The following is a 23,548-nucleotide window of genomic DNA, read 5'->3' on the forward strand; positions in this document are numbered from 1 at the left end:
TGTCTAAGGTGCAGGAAATGATTCTGCACTCAGTCGTAAAGCCACACACACTTAACAAAAATCTAATTGGGTAATACATGTAATTAAATTTAAAATTAAGGCAGGATATTAATATTTTATATGCATGATTTGTTCTATTTGGCCTTTTTGTTTTTCTGCTGTATGCTGGTTCTGATTCTGCGCACGTTTGTGTATTTAAAGCCACATTTGGAAAGCATTACAGTTATGTGGTTAAAATGGTAATAAAATATTTCCCTTAGACCGCCTTTATTTGTCTCATCACTCAATGTTTTAGACTTTACATAAAATCAAATTTACTAAGCTTGGAACCTCTTTCATAAACTGCACACAAATCCAGAATCTTGAAAGTTATTTGATTTGATAATGATTATTTTAACCTGCTTCCTAAGCCTCTCAGCCCCAGCTTCTAACTATTATGACGTCTGTATAATAAACTTTGGCTGGACAGGACGGGATGAAGAACATGATCGCTCCAAAGAGTCAAACTTACTTTCAGCCTTAAGCTTAGCGTTGACCCCTCTGGAATGAGTTGCAGCCCTTCTTGCATCCCTTTTATCAGGCTCCCAAAGATATTAACACCTACTTATGTTATGTAGGCGCCACCCTCTGGCAAAACCCCTCATCTACGCTTAGCAGTAGCAAGGACACAAATTATCCTGAGTCTGTCTTCATGTTCTTGTCTCAAAGGTTTGCCGCTTCTTCAGTCCTGCATATGAAAGACCAAGGGGTCAGTGTTTAAGATGTTCTGCTATAAATGGATGCAGCTTTAGCAAATATCTCCCCCCCCACCCCCCACCCCCCGGCCCATTACCTCCAGCATAGACCACCACCCTCTATCTTTACTCTTTCTCACACTCTTTCCTGCCCTGCAATGTTTGGAGCCACGACTTGGGACTAATTGAATAAGCAGCGACCCTGCGGACGGCCTCTCTGAGGGATCGGGATATGATCTCAAAAGAACACTCCTCTGAGGGCAAACACAGCCAATTTAGAGCCATTTCATGCTCTGCGCTCCAGCACACGAGAGGCCACACACACCAGAGGAGAAGTAATTCATGGGCTCTCAAATCAAGCATGCTTTAAATTCTACTCTTTCTCTTATGAAACACAGCTGTTAATTTTTTTTTTCTTTCTCCCCCTTTCCTGAATCAAATGCTACGAAGAGCATCAATTATCAAAAGCTATCTTGACATGCATGGTTGAATTCACTCAACACACCTGAACTCCACATGCTCATATATCAAACAGCGTAAAGATTGTAAATAATTATCAAGATTAAGATCAGAAGTGAAACATGTTCTGGTTTTATATTTAAAAAAAAAAAGAAAGAACAGTAAGCGGCTGTAAGTTTGATCACTTCTCTGTTAATGGTGGTTTTCACCCAGCAGTCACCCTGTTAATGCCTCACACTTTGGCTCTATTCCAACACTTTGTTCCATCTAATTGAATTGCCTGGAATTAATGGCACATTCCTATGTTATATTTTATCTCTTGAAAAAAAAAAAAGTGAAAGGAAAGGATTTAATTTATCGGTAGATGATTGCTGATGACGTTTGCCTTTGCTTCCTCTAATGTCAAGCATCCTGCATTCCTGCCTCACTGTCCCATAAAACATTTGAATTAACAATCCTCTTTTTACCTAAATTGGATTATTGTCTTCTTTCAATCGCAACAAAGTGAAATATTGAGAAAAATAGTTTTTTAAACTGGAACTTTAGCCTAGTTTAAAATGAGTGACAGTCAATGTCAAATTCTATAATCATCCTTTGACCTGCCTGCAATTCCCATTTTCCCACTGGCTTTTAACTCCCTTCCCTAAATATGAAATTCATAAGCATTCACATCATCTTAAACACGATTTCTAGAGCTTTAGGGTTCAGGGGAAACAAGTCAAACAGTGTGTGTTTTATTACATGCCTCAGTAATCCAGGAAAGGGGAAGCACATGTCCCGGTGAAATATGATCAAATTCAGATTATCAGTGGATATTTTGCCCCATTTTAACTTCTCGCATAAAATGAATCATAAAAGTCAAAGTTGCTCATTCAGTTTGTGATATTCGTTGGGTGGATTCTTCTTCCGAGAGGAGAGCGGCCTTTCCAGTTTGGTTTATGTCAGCCTTTCTTTTTCCAGAAGCCTATTAGGATTGTGGCTTCCCCCTATGGCGCTGTATTTCTCCCCCCTGGCAGAAGGAGAAGCATGCCATTAGTTCACCAGACCTGCCGTTGCTGTCAAAGGAGGAGTGGGGAGTAGATCTATTAGATACCTATATTTCCTGGTAGGAGAACGCTGCGTCGCTGCCTTCCCCCTTGGCACATTAAATAGAGAGACAAAACCCAGATGACTGGTTCTGAATCTATGAAAACACAGACTAAGTACACTGCTTTGGATGTGGATTCTCAAAGAAAATAAGGAAAAAGCCACTGGCGGAGAAAATTGTTTCTCAAAGGACAATTCAATTGAGAAGAGACAGTTCTCTGTCACGCTTAGCTATAATACCAACGGTTTGTTTTCTTTTTTTACTCTTTCTGCTAGTTTTATTGATTTTATCCTATTTACGTCGTGTTCCATTTGAAGAGCTACTGCTCTTTGGACAGAATGCAGTTTTAGCTTAATCTTCCCCACAAATAAAGCTGAATAAAACAAATCCCACAAGCTGCTGCGTCTCAGTCACCTGTCAGATTTCACTTCATCTGTCTTTATTGCGACCGTCAAAAACAGTTGGAAGCCATCTTTGGTATTTAGCACTTGGTATCAGTTCCACAATGAAGAGATCGTGATTCCTTAAGTAGCAGAGGGAACGGCGCAAGAAAGATTTGTAATAAAAGCTCGCTCAGGTAAATTACTTTTCAACCTGTCATCACCCGTGAGGGTAATATTATTGGAAACAGACGGTGTGTATAACATGTGGATATTGGCTGCTTGTTTCACGTCCCCCAAGACAGGGGCATTGCTGAATACCATACTTCTTTGTGAATTCTCTTTAAAGCTCATTCTGGCTTTATTCCATAGAAAATTGTTTGGTAGCTTATCACCCATTTCCCTGTGAACTTTAAATTGCATCTTTCTAGAAGCTTTCAGCTGTTCGTCGTTACCCAAACACTAACCTAAACACTGTGAGAAAGAATTCTGGAGTACATAAATAATGAAGGAATACTGCTGCACACTGGGATATCACAAACCAAACAAACCAAAAATAGTGTAAAATAATCAAATACAATTAACTGACATCTGGTGAAAGAGTCAAGTTTTTGTTCTGAGAAAATTAATTCAGCAGTTATTTGACTTCCCCCCCCCCCCCTCCCCCCGTCTGGCCAAAGCTTTATCCACTAATCTGAGACTCAGGCCGTTCCACTGTTTGTGTGAGCTCTGAATCTGCAGTCTTTAAGGCTTTCCTCTTCCCCAGGCAGGGCGGAGAGGCTGCTGACTCCACATTCTCATCCCTCCATCCCTTCCTCCATCCCTCCATCCCCCCCCCCCCCCCCCCCCCAGTGTCCTGTTTACTCTCTGCAGCCCTGTGGCCGTGCCACCTCGGAGGCACTCCAGACCACCAAGGTCCTGGCAGCCGCCTCCGATTGGCCGGCAGCGGCTCTCACCATGGGAACAACAGGGAGAGGTGCTGGGAGTGGGTGGGGGAGTGGCGCTGACGGTGGCTTGGTGGTGGGGATTTTTACGCTGTGGATCAGGCAGGATAGTAAAATGAAGGTATGATTACATTTGGCCAGGCCTTGACTTTCAGAAAATATAGGGATGCTGTTGAGAATACATTGTGTGGCCAGGTGACCTTTCACAGGGCTCCGGGGCATCACGTTTTTATATTCATGAGCGTTTCAGTGGTTGGGAGCCACAATAACGGATATGGCGAAACTATTATGAAACGGTACAGAAAATAAACCCCTTTTTACTGTGATTCTGAACAAAACAGACATTCTAAAGAAGATGTTGCACTTCTCAGTTACACCAGCATCGTTTCTTCTCTCAGATTCTACTGTTACATTCGGTCTCAGCTCGGGTTGGCAGGAGGTTTTCATACCATCCTTCTTAAATTTCCTCTATAGCCATGAATGTAATGGGAGATGTTATTTTTGACACTTGGAGAAAAAGGGAGGGAGGTCATGTTGGCCTAATAATGTCCTGGGATTCTTTCCAGGGCCTCCGTCGCCCTCTGCTGGTCACAAACTACAGCCTGCCTCTTTCCCTGTCAGCAATCTTGACGTGTTTGCACAGAACTACAGCCTGCCACAAATGTGACCACAGCAAACTCCATCATGGCATCTATTTTTGCCCAAGGCGGCATGGGTGGTCCCCCTGTACATTGTTGAACTCTGTGACTGCTTGCGCTTGTGCCGGTCCAATGTTGGGCAGTAAAAAGAGTTCTGCTTAGGTCAGTCTGTCGACGACCCATCAGAGCGAGCAGCTCCGGCCAAGAGGTGCGTAAGAATATTGAAGGCTTTGCTCAAAAGTCTCACTGGCAGAACATTGTATTCTCTGTAAGAAGGCTGCCATTGTGGAATGATGGAGAAGCAGAGGGGGTGGTGTTGGTTTCTGCATTTGAGGAGTTGTATATGAGGTGTTCGAAGGCTACTTTTTGAGGCGGGGGGGCAGATTTCCATATGGGGATATTGGCAGACTGCAGCAGAAAAATAAAGGAAGGTAAGGGGTAGAGGGGGATACAGGTGTGTGTGTGTGTGTGTGTGTGTGTGTGTGTGTGTGTGTGTGTGTGTGTGTGTGTGTGTGCGTGTGTGTGTGTGTGTGTGTGTGTGTTACCCTCACCATGGAGCCACTCTGCACTAATTTTCTGCTGAGTTTCTGGAAAGTGGGTTCCCGCACCGAAGCAATCAGCAGTGTTTTCCCCCTCGCTGATGTGAGCCTGGAGGGCTCTAACGGTGAGAGAGAGAGAGGGGTCTGCTAAGACAGCATTAAATGAAGGGCAGAGGAAAGGTGAGGAAAGGTGATCAAGCAGATATTGTGTGTGTATATTTTAGTAAGGAGGGCTGCCAACCAACTATAGGAGAGCTTCCAAAAATTTGGTTTAAAAAAATGGGAAATTGTCCCAAACAGAGGTCTTCTGAGGCGGTGCTGACTTTACCAAGACAGACAAGAAATAAGACACAACAAACCTGTCTGAAGATAACGCACACACCTTTCAGCAGAAAAGGTGAAAGAATGGTGCCCAAATTAGCCCGTACTGAAACAAAACCTGGAGCCCGGGGTACAAAAATGGGGAATTTCAGGGGGCCGACTCCAAAGTGTTTGTGTAGTGTCTTCAAGATTTTGACAGCCACAGGATATGTGTGGGCCATTGTTAGTCACTGCAAAATGTTAGCTCGGGGTACGACTTCCTCCGCTCCCTCCACGGTCTACACACAGACACACACACGCGTGGAAAGACAGAACGACACATCAGTGTGTATGTATGTAGGCTTTATGTGTTGCCCAATTGTATGTATCCAAATATGAAATGTGCATTAAGGTGAAGATGATGACAAGGAGTGAACCAATTAATGGATTAGAATTTTAAAAAGATGGAGGATGCCAAGATTTAATCAAATAAAATAGAAATTATGTTATGGTTAGTTTCAAAATTGTATCATTTCTTAATTTACACAATCTAAGCAAGAATTGTCTGTCACTGTTCTGTAATTATGAAACATGAAATTTTCTTTATTAAGAAAATTATTATTTTATAAATAGTACATATACATACTGCAATATTAAATGTGTCTTCTATTGGTGTAATATTCAGATTTGTTTTTTACTGGCAATATAGAGGAAATGAACCTCCTCTCATAAATGTGTTTGCATATTAGCCGTGTATATTTTTGTGCTAAACTCTTAATAGTGTCAAAAAAAATCAAGCAGGCAATATTTCTCCACTGGAATAAATCTCTGACCTCTACCAGTAAGAGTATGAACATCATCCAAAAGCGCCCGTGAATAGACACAGACACAGTAAATCTTTTCTGCCTGCGCCGCCTGCCACACAACACATAAAATTTCTCCCTCAAAATGGGCTCTTTGTGTGGTCAAGTGAATATGGGCCCGAAGAATGAACCGCAGCGCTGTGACTCTTTTCCTGTTTCCCCTGTCTAAAAGGAGACTGGACTGAAATGGAGGCTCACCCAGAAAAAAATAGCCAAACCGAGAAAAAACACAGCAGTGAATTTGTAGCTTAGCTGTGAGCAGATATTAATGACCCCCGCACCCCCCACGCCCCCCTGTCTGGTCCCGGCCCCCCGCTGTGTGCACCCCTGTCCCGATCAAAAACCCCAAATTTCACACTCATCGCCTGAATTAGTCATTTGCAATAAGCTTTCTTTTTAATACTGCTCCACATCTTGATCTGAGTTATCTGGTTGCTGTGGTTACCAGTGGCCACAATACTAACAATTGTACTCTTTGGAAAAAGTACAACAATCATTTACCAAACTGAGAAAAGTATGGAAAAGAAGAAGAAATCTGAGAAAGCGAGTAAGGAAGCAAGCAAGAGAGGGATGGACAGCCTAAAATATGAAGGAAAGAATGAGAGGAAGACAGGAAGGAGGAAAGAAAGATGATATTAGTGATATTTTATGTTTCTGTAGTCATATTTCCCTTTGAAATATAACCATAATACTTTACTGTAAACGGTTCTTTGTTGAGAGGACAGAGCCCGCGCTCATCTTCCATCTTCTGCCTCACCTCAGTCTGAACCTTTTGTCTTTCACTTTGGCGACTGTGTCATCCGTCGAGTCCTCCTCTCCCGCCTGAGCTCCATCGTGGGAAACATTTCACACTACAATAGCAGCGGGTTTGCCATCGGGTGCCTTGCTCTGTGTTTTTGTTGGCCGTGCAACTGTTTTTGGGAGTCAGACAGAGAACAGGCCAAGGGTCTTTCCCCCTTTGGTTTGGTCCCTGCTGCACTGAGACCAGGATCCAGAACATCGATCACTCTGCAGTGGGAGGGAGGACAGACGCAGTGGGTGGGATGGGAGAACATAACTGAGAGATGAACGTTATAGATATGTATGTTCAGCGTGTGCTGTACTGTACATGCATGTCATGTGTGTGTTGTGTGAGCGTGTGTGTATGTGTGGGAGTAGATAAAGAGGATCCAATAAAACATGACACGGGTATGCTGCGGGCAGGGTAAGTAGATGTTTGCATGGGTAAGGGTCAAGGAGGAGTTCATTTGTCTGGGTGGAAACATCTGAGGTGATAAAACATGCATGCATGTTCATACACCCACGCATGCACTCACACACACATACACACACACACACACACACAAGCTTAACACAAGAGAACATGCTCCTTTAGTCTGTTTGAATAAGAAGCTTGGCTCCATTTAGTTCCTTCAACAAAGACTCTTCACCAAGAGCTAAGGCATAAAAGAGCAAAGAACACACACACACACACACACACATATAGAGGTCTGATGGATTATGGCTCTCTCCGCTGCAGAGGCCTCTCAGCAGGGCTGGCAGACTGAACAGAGACCCCGTGCAGGCAAAGGGGTGAGCCAGAGGGACGAGTAAATACAAAGCTGATGGAAAGGGCCCCACTGTGGGAGCAGGGAAGCAGCAGTAGGGCCCAGCCTGGAGATGATATGGAGCCCAAGTAGATGACCCAGCAGCAGGGAACCTTCCAGATCATTAAAGGCTTCAGCACAGCCATTTGATCAGTGTTGAAACCACCGGCTGAAAACACTGGACACAGCAAGTTGCTGTGTTTCCCTCTCGTCTGAAAGCCAACCGACATGTGGGTGGGAGAGCTGCTTTGATTTCAAAGTCCAGCTGAACGATTACAGAAAATGTGTACGAGCATATGGTCTCTTTTTGGTCATGTCCAAGCTTTCTATTTCTGAATTCTGATTTATAAAACACTGTAAAACTCTCTTTTGCCTAAAATAAGAATGTTTCAACATTTGGCAGGTTATGGGCCGATCACGTCAATATTGATTTAACTGATGGTTTTAATAGCTTTTAATTGTGCTTTTGGAACACATTAGAATCATTAGTCATCCTCTGATGTTAATGAGACATTAGAAATGAGTTCATTAATAAGGTTGTAATGCAAAGCTGCCATTTTGTGTTTAAGTCTGTTTTCAGATGCATACTGGAAGTCTCTCCAAGTATTTATAATATTTAAACCCTTTTGGAGCAAAGCAGCGAATGCCATAACAGCCGCAATTTGTATCATATTATCTGTCTGGACTGCGTTTTGGTTGTGTGTGATCTATATGGGCTCACATTCCCTCTGATGAGATGAATGTCTGTCTGGGAAGGGAGAAGCTCCTTCATAAAGACACGATCAATGATATCTAGGTTCAAATGATTAATACAGGGCAAACTGGAAAGGGATAATTGGACATTTCATTCTCAGTGGTGGCAAACCTGCACGGTGTTAAAAACAGATCACTCACCCAGCATGTTCCCACCGCTGGACGTGACGACACGTGTACTGCCATTAACTGAACATAAACGTGGTCTGTTCCCCCCAACGCAAATCAGAACCACCTGCCTCGGGGCCCTGAGAACTGGCTGGTCCTCTCTCTGAGCCTAGACCTCCTTGGAGAGAGAGAGAGAGAGAGAGAGAGAGAGAGAGAGAGAAAGAGAGACAGACAGAAAGAGAGAGAGGGAGAGAGAGAGGGGGACTCTTGTTTGGACAAACATCAGGGCCAGCTCTGGGGCTCTTACATGAAACAAAAAATTGGAGCAGGGAATCTCAGCTCGTCCGACCCTCCACCCCCCGGCCCCATCCCCTCCACCCCCCTGGCCCCATCCACTCCTTTCCCAACAGGTCCAATATTTTTTAATTACATACAGGAAACTCCTGTTACAAAGGACACTTTCTTAGTCAGTTTGCAGGGAAGCCGTGAGGGGTTATGGGGTCCCCCTCCCCTCTTACACACACTCCATCTGTCCATCCCTCTTGCTGTGTGTGTGTGTGTGTGTGTGTGTGTGTGTGCGTGTGTGTGTGCGTGTGTGTGTGTGCGGGCGGTAGGTGTATCGCTTGACAAACTGTAGTGCATGCCACCCAGAGACTCAGGTCACTGCTGACAGCCAACCTTCACAGAGCTGAGATGGCACCTGGTTTCTGAATGCAACCCCCCTCCCCTAGTACACACACACACAGACACACACACGCATCTGCCCGAAAACAACATCCAGCAGCACCCACCTCACCAGCCCCAATCACCTGAGCAAACAAAATCCAGAGAAGCGCCTCCACCTAAATCATCACCGGCCTTGACAATGTAGAAATACTCCAAACTCCTTCAATTGAATAAAAGTAATCAAACCAAAATCAAAAACGTATTGCAGTAAAAGTAAATATGCTGCATTTAAAATTCTAACTGCTTAAGAAGTAAAGGCCATTAAGAGTAAAATGTACTTACAACATAAGCAAAAGTATTTATTGGCAAACATCTGCATGTTAGATTATTGTGATGTGCAGAGTGATATGAAATAATAAATCATTAGTTGTTGAGTAAATGCCTTTACTTCCTTTCCCTTATCAAGCTGTTGAGATGCTGCCAAAATCGAAAGCTGACATACAAGGTTTTTACCAAAAACTATTGCAGTACAAGTACCTGAAAACCCTTAAAACCCTTAAACACAATATTCAAGTAAATGTACTTTATTATTTTCCACCTCGGGACTTGGCGAGCAGGCCGCTGTGCTCTAACTCCCTCTCTTACTTTCTGTTTCACATATGAAATATAACAATAGTCAATATTAATATTTCTTTATGTAGCAGAATGAAGAGGTAGACATGTCAGTGCACTTTTTTCACCCTTGGATTCTTTGCTCCGGTGGTCTCTAACTGACAGGAACTCAGGCACTATTTGTTATCTTTAGGCCCAATAAGTCCATCTGGTTTTGGTTTGGCTCCTCGAGATCGCCCCCGGAGATGTGGATGGAGGGGACTTAGGGGTGGGGTGGTGGAGGGTGCAGTTCTGGGAGGCTTTTTCTCCCCTTAAATTGAATTTCTCACCATTCCAATCTGGGCCTTGGACCAGGGACAGAGCGAGATCACCGCATTTACCTTACAACCCTCAGGCTCCTGAAAAGTAAAGGGTGGAGAGGGTGGGGGGGAGAAATGAGTATCACCTGTTTTACCGAAACGACTCGCATGTTCAGAGTAATGGCTATTAACTGAATCAGATTCTCTGAGCGTACGCTTGAAATACAGGAATGTCTGAACTCTCTCTGAACCGTTGGAGACGTGGAAACTTTTGTGTCAGACGAAATGAAGCGTGAAAACAAACAAATAGCAGACTAAACAAAGCTGTCAGTCCTCGGCTAAGGAAATAAGTGTGTAAAGTATTGAGAATTCTTGTTTGAAGTATTACATTGTGGACTACTAGTCCTGTAAAATGCTTATTTTCAAAGCAACGTGATCCAAAAAAGAAATCTAAAAAGAAGCTTCCAGGTAAAAACTTTTATGTCTTAAAAGTGAAAAATGGATTTGTGAATAACTGGTTTGTTTCATCATTATTGTGTTCATATGCTGCAGTTGCTCATTGAGGTTGTGTAGGCATTTCCCCAAATACATCTTTCCATTTTTGGCTGTTGTTGTCTGCTCTTCTTCTCAGCGATCCGTAATAGGACACTGCGCTCGAGTTAAAATTCCAATCTTTCCCAACTTTTCATTGTGAGTTTGTCTCTGCCTTCTCATCTCATGTGTTACCCTCCGGTTCATGGGACATAAATCAAAAATGGAATAAAAATGGAGAAGAAAAAAAAACAGATCCACTCCACTGTGGATTTTCGTCTCACCCCTTACAATTTCACAACCATAAAAGTCTCCAACTATTGCATGTAAGCGTGGTCAGCGACTGGGTTTCTTTGCTTTTGGTTGGATAGTTTGCTTTTTTGGTATTTCTGTACAATTAAATACACGTTTCCCATGGTAGTCCCCCATAAACTGCACTTATCCCTGTGTAACCCTGTGGCTGCTTTAAAATAAGACCTTCCCGTGTTGGAGCAGGCAAACAGTGTATTTTGTGGAAATCTATGTTGCTTGAAATGTACAGGTGCTGTTTTCTGCAACACTTTACTTCTTAGCCTTTTCTGTGGTTTCATGTTAAAAATCATGTTTGTTCCCGCCAATCTGTCTCATCTTCTTCCTACACTCAGAGTTTATTTTCTCAGGTGTACAAACTATTTCTCACACTGGCTCGCTCGTTCAGATGCTCCTTATTAGGCTCCTCATCATCTGTACTTTCATTGTGTGTGTGTGTGTTTGTGTGTGTGTGTGTGTGTGTGTGTGTGTGTGTGTGTGTGTGTGTCTGTTTAAGGTTCAAAGAGACGGGACAAGATTCTGAATTTCTCACCAAAAATAATTCACTAAATCATTGTGAAAAACAGACTAAATACTTCATCAGGTCGTTTCTAGTGAAAGAAACCTGAAACCTGAAATAATATCTCATAAACACACAAGTTTCTCAACCGCTTATTTCCATGAATGAAGCAAATAATTATTATGCGTATTGAATTGTGTGAAGCAAAATCCAAGTAAGAATCACGGCAATGAAAAAGGCAACATGGTGTGATTGAAGACAGTTTCTGTTTATTGTATGTGCTTAATGCTACACACTTCAAAAACACATGCTGAAATAGATTACACTCTTTTAGTAGCACTCAGTCTTCAACAATAATTATTTTGACATTTATCAGGACACAATTACATAAAACCCACGTAAATGAGGTGCAAACAAAAAGATCTACAAAAAGTGTCAAACTTTTATCACTGCTCGACAATTTAGGCAACAGCAGGTAGGTAGTGTATGTCCTTCACTTAGAGCAAACCTTCATAGAAGGTAGACAAAAGATAATTACAGAAATGTGAAAAATGCATCTAAGAGGGGTTTAATTGGCACAAAAGAAGCACAAAAGCTCAAGCATACAGTGCAGTAAGAAAAAGTGTTACTCTGCTTTTCGTGGTTCAAATTCGATTGCTCATAAAGACATGAAACTTGAATTTAACAGATTTACCAAATACTACAATGCACCTAACTGATAAGACATGAGTTTTTGTACTCATTTGGAGAAAGCAGAACGAAATAGATGCAGTGAGAACCATACAAACCTTTCAAATTAAAGTTTCCAACTGTTGGACCTATAGCTTCAACCACTATGTTTAACATTATAAAGTGCACATACTAAGGCTCATGAAACCAACAACAACAAACCAAGAAATAGTGTACCGTTCTATCCATACATACAATACACATTATCATTATGAATGCAATTTACTCTGTCACATTTCATCCTTAATGTTGCCTTGACTTACAGTTCAGATTCAGCATATTTACAGTTGAGCATCTATTTACAGGCAAAAACAAGCGATGGGTAACAGTTAACTGAGTGGAGAGATTACAGTCGCCCAGTATGAATCTTGCTGTAGCCTTTATAGAGCAGCGGTCGAGGAACATATCGGTACGTGTTAAGTTTTTATCCATCACTGGAAGATCAAAACAGCAACATATAGGACACGCTGTGGACTCTTTGTATTCGATTAGAGACTGACGAGTGTGGATCACGGGATGGAAATCTGAAGTTAAGAATGTGCACCTCTAACAAGGCGGAGGCGTGGTGTAACTATCTACTGTATGAAATACCACAGGGTGTCTCATAGGGTGACATCATCACCATTTTATCATGTGACATACCAGGGGGAGCACAAAATAAATACAAATCCTTACAAAATAATGCAATCCAGGTCGACGACACCAAAACCTTCAGGCCTTTAAATAAGAAATTCCACATTTCCTCCAATTTACAGCTGATTCCCCTTAATGATTTTAAGTGTCACTTTTCCTTTATTTAAACTCATTAAAAAGGGATTTAACCTCTTTTACTTCTATACCTTCAACACACTCCTTTTTTAAGAATTTATGTTCATATTGAGATTATCTTTATTTTTATAATTTGACTGATTTATTGTTATATTGTTTTGGCACATTGAATTGTTTTACTCTGACTGGGTGTTCTGTGCTGTATTACTTTGAACCCAACCACTGCACTGCCTTTGCACTGGATTATAACATTTTATAAGATGTATCCTGTTATTTTGTCCACCCCCTGTATCTCTGTAGGATTAACAGGAGACATTGGAGGACACGTGAAGCAAATATTTGTTGCCTAACCAGGATTTCAGCCAATGCCACAGGACATTACATGGATAGAAAGGTTGGTCCAAATGGCCACAGCTGAAGCCATCACATCATCGCAGAGTCCTACAAACGACAGAAAAAAATCACTGTGTCACACACACACTCACACACACTCCCTTACCTGCTACTGCTCTGCACAAACATTGAGACATGCTTCCCCCTTGTGGACAGTTTGAAACCTGTCCTCTGAAAATGATATTTTGATTTCTCTTGAGACTTTAAAGGTCAGTCTAAAGGTTCAGGTCTGTTGGGTAATATAAAGACACACCCACCTTAATCTGATAGGGGCACGCATGACGATCGCCGTGATCTGCACATGTTTTTCTGCAAAACACAGTGAGATAAGAAAAAGAAGTCTTCAATAACACAGAATATAGAGATTAGATAGAAGAGTCACCCATTCTCTTAACATGACTCCATATCTCTGAAGCGTTGCGTGTAAGTTTTACCACTGCTAGATATAATTTCAAGGATCAACTAAAATTCTTAGTTTATTTGCAGAGATGCAGTATTACCTTTGTGTAAAGGCGATGATGAAGAACTGGGTCAGATAACCAAGGATGTCTTAAGGCCTCAGACGCCCCCATCCTCCAGCTGAACAGCAACACAACAGTGAGAAAATATTATTAAAAATGTAACCTGGCAATGAAAAAACAGCAGGAAAGTAAGACAAAAGCAGACAATTCATACATTTTATTCATAATAAGAACTTTGGAGATGAAGTCTTTGGCTTCTGCGGACGTATCCTCAAACTCTTGTTCCTCAAAGCTCCACCGACAAGCCAAAATGTTATTCAAAGTCTCGCCGTCATTGTCACCAAGGAAGGGACAGAGACTGCTGAGGCTAAAAGGAGGAGAGATAGGAGATACAACCTTTTACACATTCCTTTTTTTAAATTTACGTGTGTGTTGATGTGTGTGGATGTTCTCGTGAGCTTACTTACAGCATGTAAGTGATGACACCGAGGCTCCACATGTCCGTGTTGAATGACACAAAGTCATAGTTCACTATTTCAGGAGCGAGAAACTCTGGGGTGCCAAAGTTCACTTTCAGCTTCTCCCTGGGTTTGTATCTGTGTAGGGATGTGATCACCATTTTCATTGATATTTCATCTTTACAGATATAATTTAAACTGTTAAATATAGCAATTAATTAGTTAGTTGTGCTTACATCCGGGCAAGGCCGAAGTCGATGATTTTGACCTTATTTGTGACTCTGTTCACACATAGAATGTTTTCGGGCTGAAATCATAACAAAACAAAACCATTTCACTTAATAAATGTCCGATTGATTGATATAAACAGATTGTGTCCTTTTCTCTAGGTTACCTTGAGGTCTAAATGGAGGATGTACATTCTGTGCATGTGCTGCAGACCCTCACAGATCTGCCTGATGAAGACCACAGCATCCAGCTCCATTAAAGTGTAGTTCTCATCGATGATCCTGTCAAACAGCTCTCCCCCGCCCACGCTACAGTAACACACACGATCAGGAATAAATTTTATGTTTTTTTTTTTAATTCAAATCAATAAAATCAACCAGAAAGTCTAAGCTACACCTCTAAGCTCTTTCATCAATAAAGAGATATAGCCAATGCTGAGAATTTGCGAGTATTGCAGCTACTATCACAACTACTTTTCAGTCACTTTACAGTGATAGTTATTTTTCTATGTTCTTTAGTAGCGGGGAAAAATACACCACTGCTTTTCATGGGCCCTTGAACAACTTAGTAGCTTGAGGCTAGAAAAGCTACAGTTTCAAAGTAGCTTCCTTAACACTGGATATTCCCAGGATATATTTAGTCGAGCTTGCACAAATATTGGAAGCAAGGGAAACAACTAGCCTATAGCTTCATTAGAGGTACCTTTCAACCCAAAGCTGTGTCATTTGCATGTTTTTGGGTGTATTGAACATGTACAGAAACAAGACATATTGTAGATTAACAAATAGTTAACAGCTATTTACTGGTCGATTCTTTAGTGACTGGCTTACAATGTACAACTATAAAGTCCTTGATGGTTTGCTGACTATTGTTAGCCAAGAAGATATGTAACCGTGTAGCTATTTTTATAGTGTTAAAGGTGTCATTTTTAGTCTTGGCTGGGGCTAGATGTTTCCATTTGCTTTCAGTCTTTGTGCTAAGCTACGCTAAACACTTCCAGTAGATATCTCTGTACTGACATGCACAGACATGAACTGAATACTTATCCTCTAACCTTTGTCACCTTAGCAAACTGGCAGATTTGTATTCATTTATGGACATTTTTGGTACAGGTCTTCAAATGGCTGTTAATAAAATTTAACTAATTAGAAATAATAATTGGAAAGGTCCCTACTGTTCCAGTACAAGGATGATGTCATTCCTTGACTCATAAGCTGCATAAAGCTGGATCAGGGTGGAATGGTCCAGATGATTCATGACCTGGATCTCATTCTTGACGATCTCCTACCAAAAGCACAGACATACACAGACACAGAGGAGGACAAACAGACACAAACAGAGACAGGCAGAATCACACAAACAGATGCAGACAGATCAACAAAGATAAGTGAGAGAATGTATGTGACGAGAAGTTTCAGCTGTTCTCAGCTATGAGACAATGAATCTTCTCCTCTAGGTCAAATATTTCTCACCTAGGTGAGAAAAATTCCACTAGCTTCTGTTCCATCTGGCCTTGTAGCATTTTATCATGTACTCAAAATTGAAATAGCTTTTTATATCATCGGCCATAGCTCTCTTAGAACCACTGTTGTTGTCACAATAGTACACATGGCCATGAATATAATGTGGTATACCTTCTCTTTCTGAGTCCTGGCTTTGATGACTTTGGCTGCCAGGGTTAGGCCAGAAGAGTTTTCAACGCATTTGTGCACCTGGCCGAAGCGGCCCCTTGAAGAGACAGAAAAACAAAATTAGTGTCCTAGCTGTCCCCAAGCCCCATCTGCATCGGGGGACAGGAAGCTACAGTATATCTTTTTTCTAAAGATGACCCTTGATGAAGGTCAGAACATTTTAAAAGTGTTTTCAGCTGCAGGTTACATGTGCTGTAATTCAACACACTCAACATTATACTTGTGAAAAAAAATGTCCTGTTCCTATGATAATGGCAAATTAAACTTTCCCTAAAACAAAGGCGCGTTCGATCGCTTGTGTGTTTATTAAATCTGAGTTGAGCTATGTATTCTCTTTGAAGATTGGGATTAACACTTTCTGATTAGCTACCAGCTGGCACTGGGGATACAGTTTCACATACCCGTCAGTCCAAAAGTAAAAATAACTGTCATGACTCTGAAGTTATGAAGTAGGGGAAAGAGGAGGAGGAGGAGGAGGAGGAGGAGAAGGAGGAGGGGGTTTACACAATAAGGTTTTATGGGGAACCAAGAGTATTTTCTCTCTATCTTTGATCAATAACGTTCTTTTTTCTACACAGAGAATTAAGTAGATGTACAGCACTCACCCGCCCAGGACCTCCTGCCAGCTGATGGTGTAGAAGTTGCTGATCTGGTGAGGTTTGGCTGACACGACCCTGTGATTAAAGGGAGCTGATGGAGGAGGAGTTTTGTCTAAAGAAGGATGATGGAAAAGGGGAAGGAGATCAGCTGTTTTCATAGCAAATGATGGTGAGAACATGGATGCTTTGCACATTGGTTGCAGTGTGGCTCTGGAAAGAGTCTCGTAATCAAGTTCACACACAATCCTAATGTAAACATGAATAACACATTGTTGTAGTTGTTCCAGACTAATTAAACACCGTTAAAGACTTCAATTCATATGTTCATAACCAATTAGAATCTCAAAATAAACATTATGAAAGTCCAATAAATCACTAAAACTCAAAAGTCCCAGCTCACCAATGAAGTATCGTTCAACTTCGTCTTCATCATCTTCCTCCTCCTCCTCATTTTCTGTGTCTTTTTCCTGTCTTGCTCTCTCTATCCTTGCTTTCAAGTCCAATTGGAATTCAACTCCAGCAGCTTTAAAGATGGCCCAGCCCTCAGACTCGAGATTATTTTCCTCTTCCTGTTCCTCTTCCTCGGTTTCCTCCTTCTTCTTCTCCTCCTCCTCAACCTCGCCCTTCTTCTTCTCCTCCTTTTCCTCCACCTTCATCTCCTCCTCCTTCTTCTTCCTGTCCTTCTCCTCTTCCTTCTTCTCCTTCTCCTCCTCTACCTGGCTCTTTTTCTGTTCCTCTGCCGGGGCTTCCTTAGTCACTGTGCTTCCGCTGACCTCTGGCTTCTGGTCCTGCTCAGCCTCTAGAGGTGAGAAGGTACATCTGCGGTTCTTTCTGCTGCTAAAAAAAAGGTTATGGTGTTATTTGCTTGTATATTTAGAGTTTTCAGTTCATTTCAGTGCATATATGTAATCTTTCTGATCTGCATAACAAATAGCATACTTGATTTGAATTGACAAAACATCTGGATGACTAAAATAAAGTCACGCTTAGAATATGTACAAATGTGCATAAAAGGGCTGACTGATATGGGGGAAATGTGGAATTGTGGATTTTCTGATCAATATTGCAAGTATTTTCACATTTTTATTGCATTGACTTTCACCTTTAGGCAACAATGATAATGTAAGTAATTGCATTGCATTTGTGCTTTCGCTTTTTTTGCAACCACAAACTGGTTCGCCTTATTTTCTTCTACAGGATTTATTGAAATGTGTCTTCATTCATTACAGATTACTGAAGCTTTAAATCACTGAACCACAGAAACGGAGCTAAATGTAATCTGCTTAATATTTCTGTAGTGGTATTAAACATGGACTACCTCATAGCAATGTCTTCTTTAAAATCAGCGTCTTCTTTTGCATCATCAGCAGCAGCGACAGCGTCTTCCTCCTGCTTTGTCTCTGTGATTTCCTGTTGTCCCTCCTTTTCGTCTTTCAGCACCTCCTCCTCCTTATCAGGAATCGTGGAAACACTCTCAACTGTATTTGTCTCCTTCTCCTCCCCCTCGGGCTCTTTATCTTCAGCAACCTCTTCAATATTATTCTCAGGCTCAACAACTTCTTTGGTATCTTCTTGCTCGTGCTTCACCACGGTGCAAATAGGGACAGCAAATTGTGGCTCCTTTGGGCTCACTTCAACCTTCAGGTCTTGATGTTGACTTGATTTCTCTTGGTTCTCTTTGTTCAGTTTGTGCACCTCATCCAAAATCAATACGTGCTTCTTCAAGGAGGCAGTGTCTGAAAAAAGTCCAAACATATATTCCAAATTAATTACTAAAAGCACAGTCACACAGACACCAAAATCAAAAATAGGAAGTTGTCATCACTCCCAACTTAACTGCAATTGGAATACAAAAACTATTTGCACAATAAGTAAATTGTGATTGTGAATGTATTAATGCTGTTTAGGTTTGTTTATATCTGTAATATTTAGAACTATTGTAATAAAATAGGCCACAACCCTCCCTTTACAGTTTGGGCCAGTGATACAATCCCTGAACTCTAGTAGGTTAAAGAGTACAGCATGAGCATGTCCACTATTTAACCCTGACCATTAGGTTTCTATGTCAAAACAACAACACTACAACGACCACTATATTGTGTAGGGTGTCAAGTCATGGTCACATTTACATGTTGTACGTCAGAGGCTGCTGATCTGTGTGTGTCACAATATTTAGCCTGATAAAGGAATACAGGAGCAATGACATATTTTGGCGAGGGAACTGTACATGTCGATCTCAGCACCTGCTGTGTCATGGGGTATCATCTTCTCTGTTTTCAGACCTGTGAAGCTCAGACTGGGCTTCTCTGTCCCATCCTTGCTTCTGTGGTCTTTCAGCTGTGAATTTTAAATCAGCACAATGTGAGAAGATAGATGTTTGCAAAGACATTTGCAGAGCAAAATAGCTGCTTCACATTAGTAATATTGCTGATAAAACATAACTTTAGAAACAAAAAAACAAGGCAGCCCTTAAAGCCAGCCTGAAGCTAGAAAAGCAACTGTTATTGCAATTAATTTTGTTCATTACATTGTGCACAAATCAAATTTCAGAATAAACGTAGACTGCGATAGACCTACAAATCTTCCACATTTGCGAGAAGCAAGGAAATGCTTTGGTCCATGGAGCTTTATCTTGTGAGAAGGCTCTGCAGTGCTGGGTTCACATGCAGGAGTCATCTCTTGACTCCGTTTAGTGGCTTTATTAGAGGTAGTTTTCTGTTAAAAAGACAAGATGGCAATGCTTAGTAGGGTTAAATGCATGCACACTGAATGGCACATTGTTAAGTGCACATGTAGAGGCTGTATTAATAGATGGATGAAGCAAAGAACAATGAAGAAAACGATGGACAATATCAAATATCAATAAATTATTAAATGTTATAACAATTACAACATATGGCATGACATAAACAATGTACAGATTAGCACTTTCCTTTCTTGCCCGTGCATAATCGGCCTTGTGTGATAACATGCCTTTGATTATCCATCGCGCATGGATAAACAGAGCAGCAGGGTGAATTTATAGCTTATCACTTGTTGCACTCAGCAGCGGAATGCAATGCCAACCCTGAGTGGAAAATATTACAAGTGACTGTAGGGCTGTTGTTCAAATTTCTGAGCTGAGGAACCTCACTAAACACTCTACGATCAGGTTAGCATGGAAAAAAACCTGTCTTGCTCTCGGTGTGCCTCACATTTGCCCTCTAGATGCTGTCGTGAGGTAAACACAGCCATGTGTTGCAGCAGAGGAGATATTTCAAGTGCAGGGTCACCATGGTGACAGCAGTCTGGGGTACAAATATACGTGTATATGGTTGGGAGATTGGGGACAGCGCAGAGGCAACAGTAACGTAACCTACTAGACAGATATCTCACACCTCTGGAGGGGGAAGAAGATAAAGCTGGCACCTGACAAGTGCTCTGACGACAACAGAAATTCCCTGAAATATGAGTCACATGGAAACCATCAGGGTGGTATGTGATCATTAATCATAGAGAAATCATCCAGGCAGAAAGATGTAACTGGAGAGTTTATAATGACCCAAATCTTTAATTACAGTCTCTTTTTTTCCCTGAACGTCACAGAGGAAAAGAGATACGATTCTGACGTTTGCAGCTGTGTAAGTGATAGTAGTGTGATGATAATATGGATTTTTAAAAGGTCTGTAAGTGCATCACATGGCTCTAATGCCAAGTAGCACTCTGTGAACTCTATCAGGCCACTTGCTTGATGCCCACTGCTTACATTACAAGACAGGACACAAACACCATGATGTGAATGTGACTTGGAGACTCAAAAACAAAATGCGACTGCTTCAGGGTAATTTAGAGCAGCCTAAGCTAGAACATTGCACATGATCAAAAATGTTTAATTTGGCATACTCGCATACAAGGCCCAAAGCTTTCATTTTGTGTCAACAAACATATTCTTATTTTTCTAACTACAATATAACATGGGCAGGTATATTTTAAACCCATTCTGAACCTTGCACCTTAAATGTTAACATATTTAGCACACCAGTTGAATTCAAATGGGAGCAGAAGTGTAGGAACCAACTTGTGACGTGTGAGTTGGAAGGAAGTGAATGATTAATCGTGTTATACAATAGGTAGCCAGAGAGTAAATAGCTGAAGGGAGTCACAGAGAGAAAAACACATTAAAAGGGAGGAGGAGGGAGGGAGAAAGACTGACTCATAACTACTGGTTGACACCTGAGTCCTCATGAGCAGGAGGGGTTATGGCTCTTTCAGACCTCAAAACACTGCTGCCACACTCCCAAAACAGCCCTTCTAAACCTGGACTCTCACATTTCACCCCTGGCCTCACACCGGCCCTCTCGTGCCTTACTAGGGGTCCCACAGTGAGCTTGATGCTACGTTGGCCATTTTGCAACCGGCACCGTCAGGGTTTAAAATACTGTGAAAAGATGGACTTTACTTGTTTACTTCATGTGTGTCATGAGTGGCCTGTTTATTATGTAAATGCTTTCTTAATTACCCAAGAGATAATCAACATTTAGAAAGATTTGCCAGATATGTCAGTCCATATATGGGGAATTCAACACTCAAGCCAAGCCACATTTATAGGTAAGCAGTTTCTTCAAGTGGTCAGCTTGGCTGCTGTGATCAATTTCATTTACTCTGCCAAGAGCATCGGGCTACTAGGAAGTTCTAAGGATACAAATTTAAGCATGGGAAACATGTAGCATCTCTTTCAACATTAAAAATAACAAATCTCCAATGGCTGCACACAAGCACTGCAAACTGCACAACTTGAAAGGACAAATAAAAAATACAGTATGTTAAATGTGCGTGTACAAATGAAGCGATGTATGTATGCCACTGGGCTTATGATTACAAAAAGCTGAAACATGTATCGAAAATTTTCACAGCAATAGCATCAACAACATCATCTAGCCTTCACACATTGATTGTAGCACAGAGAGAAATTCAGAATTGGCTCAGGTTAGTTCAGGCTCTTATTCTCACCTTGTCAACCTTCCTGGTCATTATGTCTGAGGATGATTTGCTCTTGATGGTTAGTTTGCCTTTATTGTCTTTGGCTTTGGAGCTTTGGCTTTTTTCGGCTGCAGGGGCTTTGAACATCAGCTCCATAACCTGAGAGCTCTTCACTGTCTCCGCGATGAAGCTGATCACCTGCTGCATGCTGAGGACCAGCTTTTCCACGCCTTCCAGCTTCTGAGCCTGCTGCTCCGACCGCTGGTTCACAGTTGACATGACGGAGCTCATCTCCTTGCACATCTGCCTCAGCTCTCTGCCCATGACCTGGTTCTGGCTCACAGCCTTAGGCGGGACATGTATTTCCTCCTTGTCAACCTTCAGAGTCTCCATATCCTTTTCAATGTCATCAATCTCCTGAGACATTCCATCGAGACGGTTGAGGACCTTCTCTTGAATATTGATGAGCTTGTCCATCTTGCTGCTCAATGACTCAATATGATTCTGTATTGAGTCAAAGCTGGAGTTGTTGTTGTCTCCCACTGTGTTCTTGATCAGAGAACTCATGGCTTCAGCTGATATAAAAATCACGTCAAGACACCGACTTGAGATAAAAAAAAATACAAATAGCGTCCGTGCAACAGACGAAAAGAGTTTTTCAAAAATGGCAGCCAGCTCTACCCTTCAATAGTGAAATAGCGAGAAACAAATATCACTCCAAGAAAAATGTGATTCAAGGTCAAAATCCAGGATCCAGTCAGTTGCTGCGCATAACCTTAATATATCTTGCATGGGCATGTAAAGCATAGGTATTCCAAACACTTCCCTGTTTCTCCCTATTCTTTATCTCAAGCGCCTGCTGCTTTCCACACTACAAATGGCATTAAGAATGGACTGAGCCGGCCGCCCTAAATGTAAATGGGACAGCCTACGTCAGCAGGGGTCAAGTGTTTGGGGTGGGAGTTTGGCACAACCTGGTCCATGAGACATTTGAGAGCCTTTAAGCCCACCAATGTCACTCGCCTGCTAGGTGTCAAAATGATCACTGACATTTTTTCACAGAGCAACAGCAAGTGTGACAATGCTCATTCATTTACTTTCTTTGTTATTTTAGATTGGCTGCCATGTTGTTGAGTTGAATGCAGAGATCTCAAATTAAAGATCAAACTCAACAGAGGGGTGCCAAACTCTTATGTGAGTGCTTAAAATGCTCTAGAAGTTTTTCTCCCGTTCCCAGAGTTTGAACAGACTGAGCTGCTGCTCTTCGGCATGAGTGAGTTGGTATGTTGCAATGCAAATTCCCTCTGTATGCTTTAAATACTTGTAGCTATAGCACCCACTGGCCCAGGAAACGTGAGGAAGCCTGTCGTTCCTGGCTAATCAAACCTAAAGTAAGATGTTTAACCCTTTGACTGAAAGAAGAGATAGGTGTCAAAGATGATTCAGCATCGCGATGATAACATCTGCATCGTTCCTTGTACACAGTTTAGACTGTTTTAACTTTTATCTATTAATCAAATGGGACTCTGGCAAGAAACAACCATCAGTCATCAATAGTCAAAATGTCTTAATGTTTCAATTAATACATGCTGGAACATATTTATCTATTTCCAGACCCTGCAGTGCCATCTTGTCTCGTAAATCCATGGACTGTAGAGACGTCCAAGTACTGCAAACCGATCCAGACTCCAGATTTTAGCCTCACTGCAGTAGCCCAGGCCAAAATCTGGGCTGACAGGCGCAGTAGATGATGTGGAGAAGGGCGAAGTTTACCCTTCAGCTCAAGTTTCACGACAATCAAACTTGAGATCTAGCAACACGGAGGGCTGATAAGAGCAGATTGACTCGCCCCGCATTTGCCTGTAATGCTTCTTCTATTTGCCCTTTACTTGCACAAGAGCGCCACAGGAGGGAAGAATAAGTGACTGACGGGGCAGAAACAGATGGCAGTGAAA

At 41.8% G+C, this 23,548-nt stretch overlaps 1 protein-coding gene across 1 annotated transcript; it reads right to left on the reverse strand.

Annotated features, from left to right (window-relative positions):
* Window positions 1–13,455: 13,455 nt before the first annotated feature.
* Window positions 13,456–22,160, reverse strand: mylk4a (myosin light chain kinase family, member 4a). Its single transcript, XM_076144762.1, has 14 exons — window positions 21,624–22,160; window positions 19,212–19,349; window positions 18,862–18,971; window positions 17,408–17,471; window positions 17,035–17,248; window positions 16,641–16,746; window positions 15,979–16,072; window positions 15,519–15,628; window positions 14,511–14,652; window positions 14,353–14,423; window positions 14,126–14,254; window positions 13,873–14,025; window positions 13,698–13,776; window positions 13,456–13,506 (listed from the first exon to the last, which is right to left on the reverse strand). The coding sequence occupies exons 1-14, from the start codon at window positions 22,158–22,160 to the stop codon at window positions 13,456–13,458; spliced, it is 1,998 nt and encodes a 665-aa protein (XP_076000877.1).
* Window positions 22,161–23,548: the final 1,388 nt, after the last annotated feature.

The sequence above is a fragment of the Genypterus blacodes genome, unplaced genomic scaffold (assembly GCF_046128005.1).
Source record: "Genypterus blacodes isolate CSIRO-AG114 ecotype Tasmania unplaced genomic scaffold, CSIRO-AGI_Gbla_v1 ptg000029l_1, whole genome shotgun sequence".
Classification (NCBI taxonomy): domain Eukaryota; kingdom Metazoa; phylum Chordata; class Actinopteri; order Ophidiiformes; family Ophidiidae; genus Genypterus; species Genypterus blacodes.

Bases quoted from the DNA above. Each gene is read 5' to 3' on its own strand.
- mylk4a (XM_076144762.1), bottom strand. From the start codon at position 22,160: ATGAGTTCTCTGATCAAGAACACAGTGGGAGACAACAACAACTCCAGC. The intron at 16,747-17,034 runs GTGAGCTGGGAC...ATCCTTCTTTAG, and splicing joins AGTTGAACGATACTTCATTG to ACAAAACTCCTCCTCCATCA. The intron at 15,629-15,978 runs GTATACCACATT...TGCTTTTGGTAG, and splicing joins CCAGGACTCAGAAAGAGAAG to GAGATCGTCAAGAATGAGAT.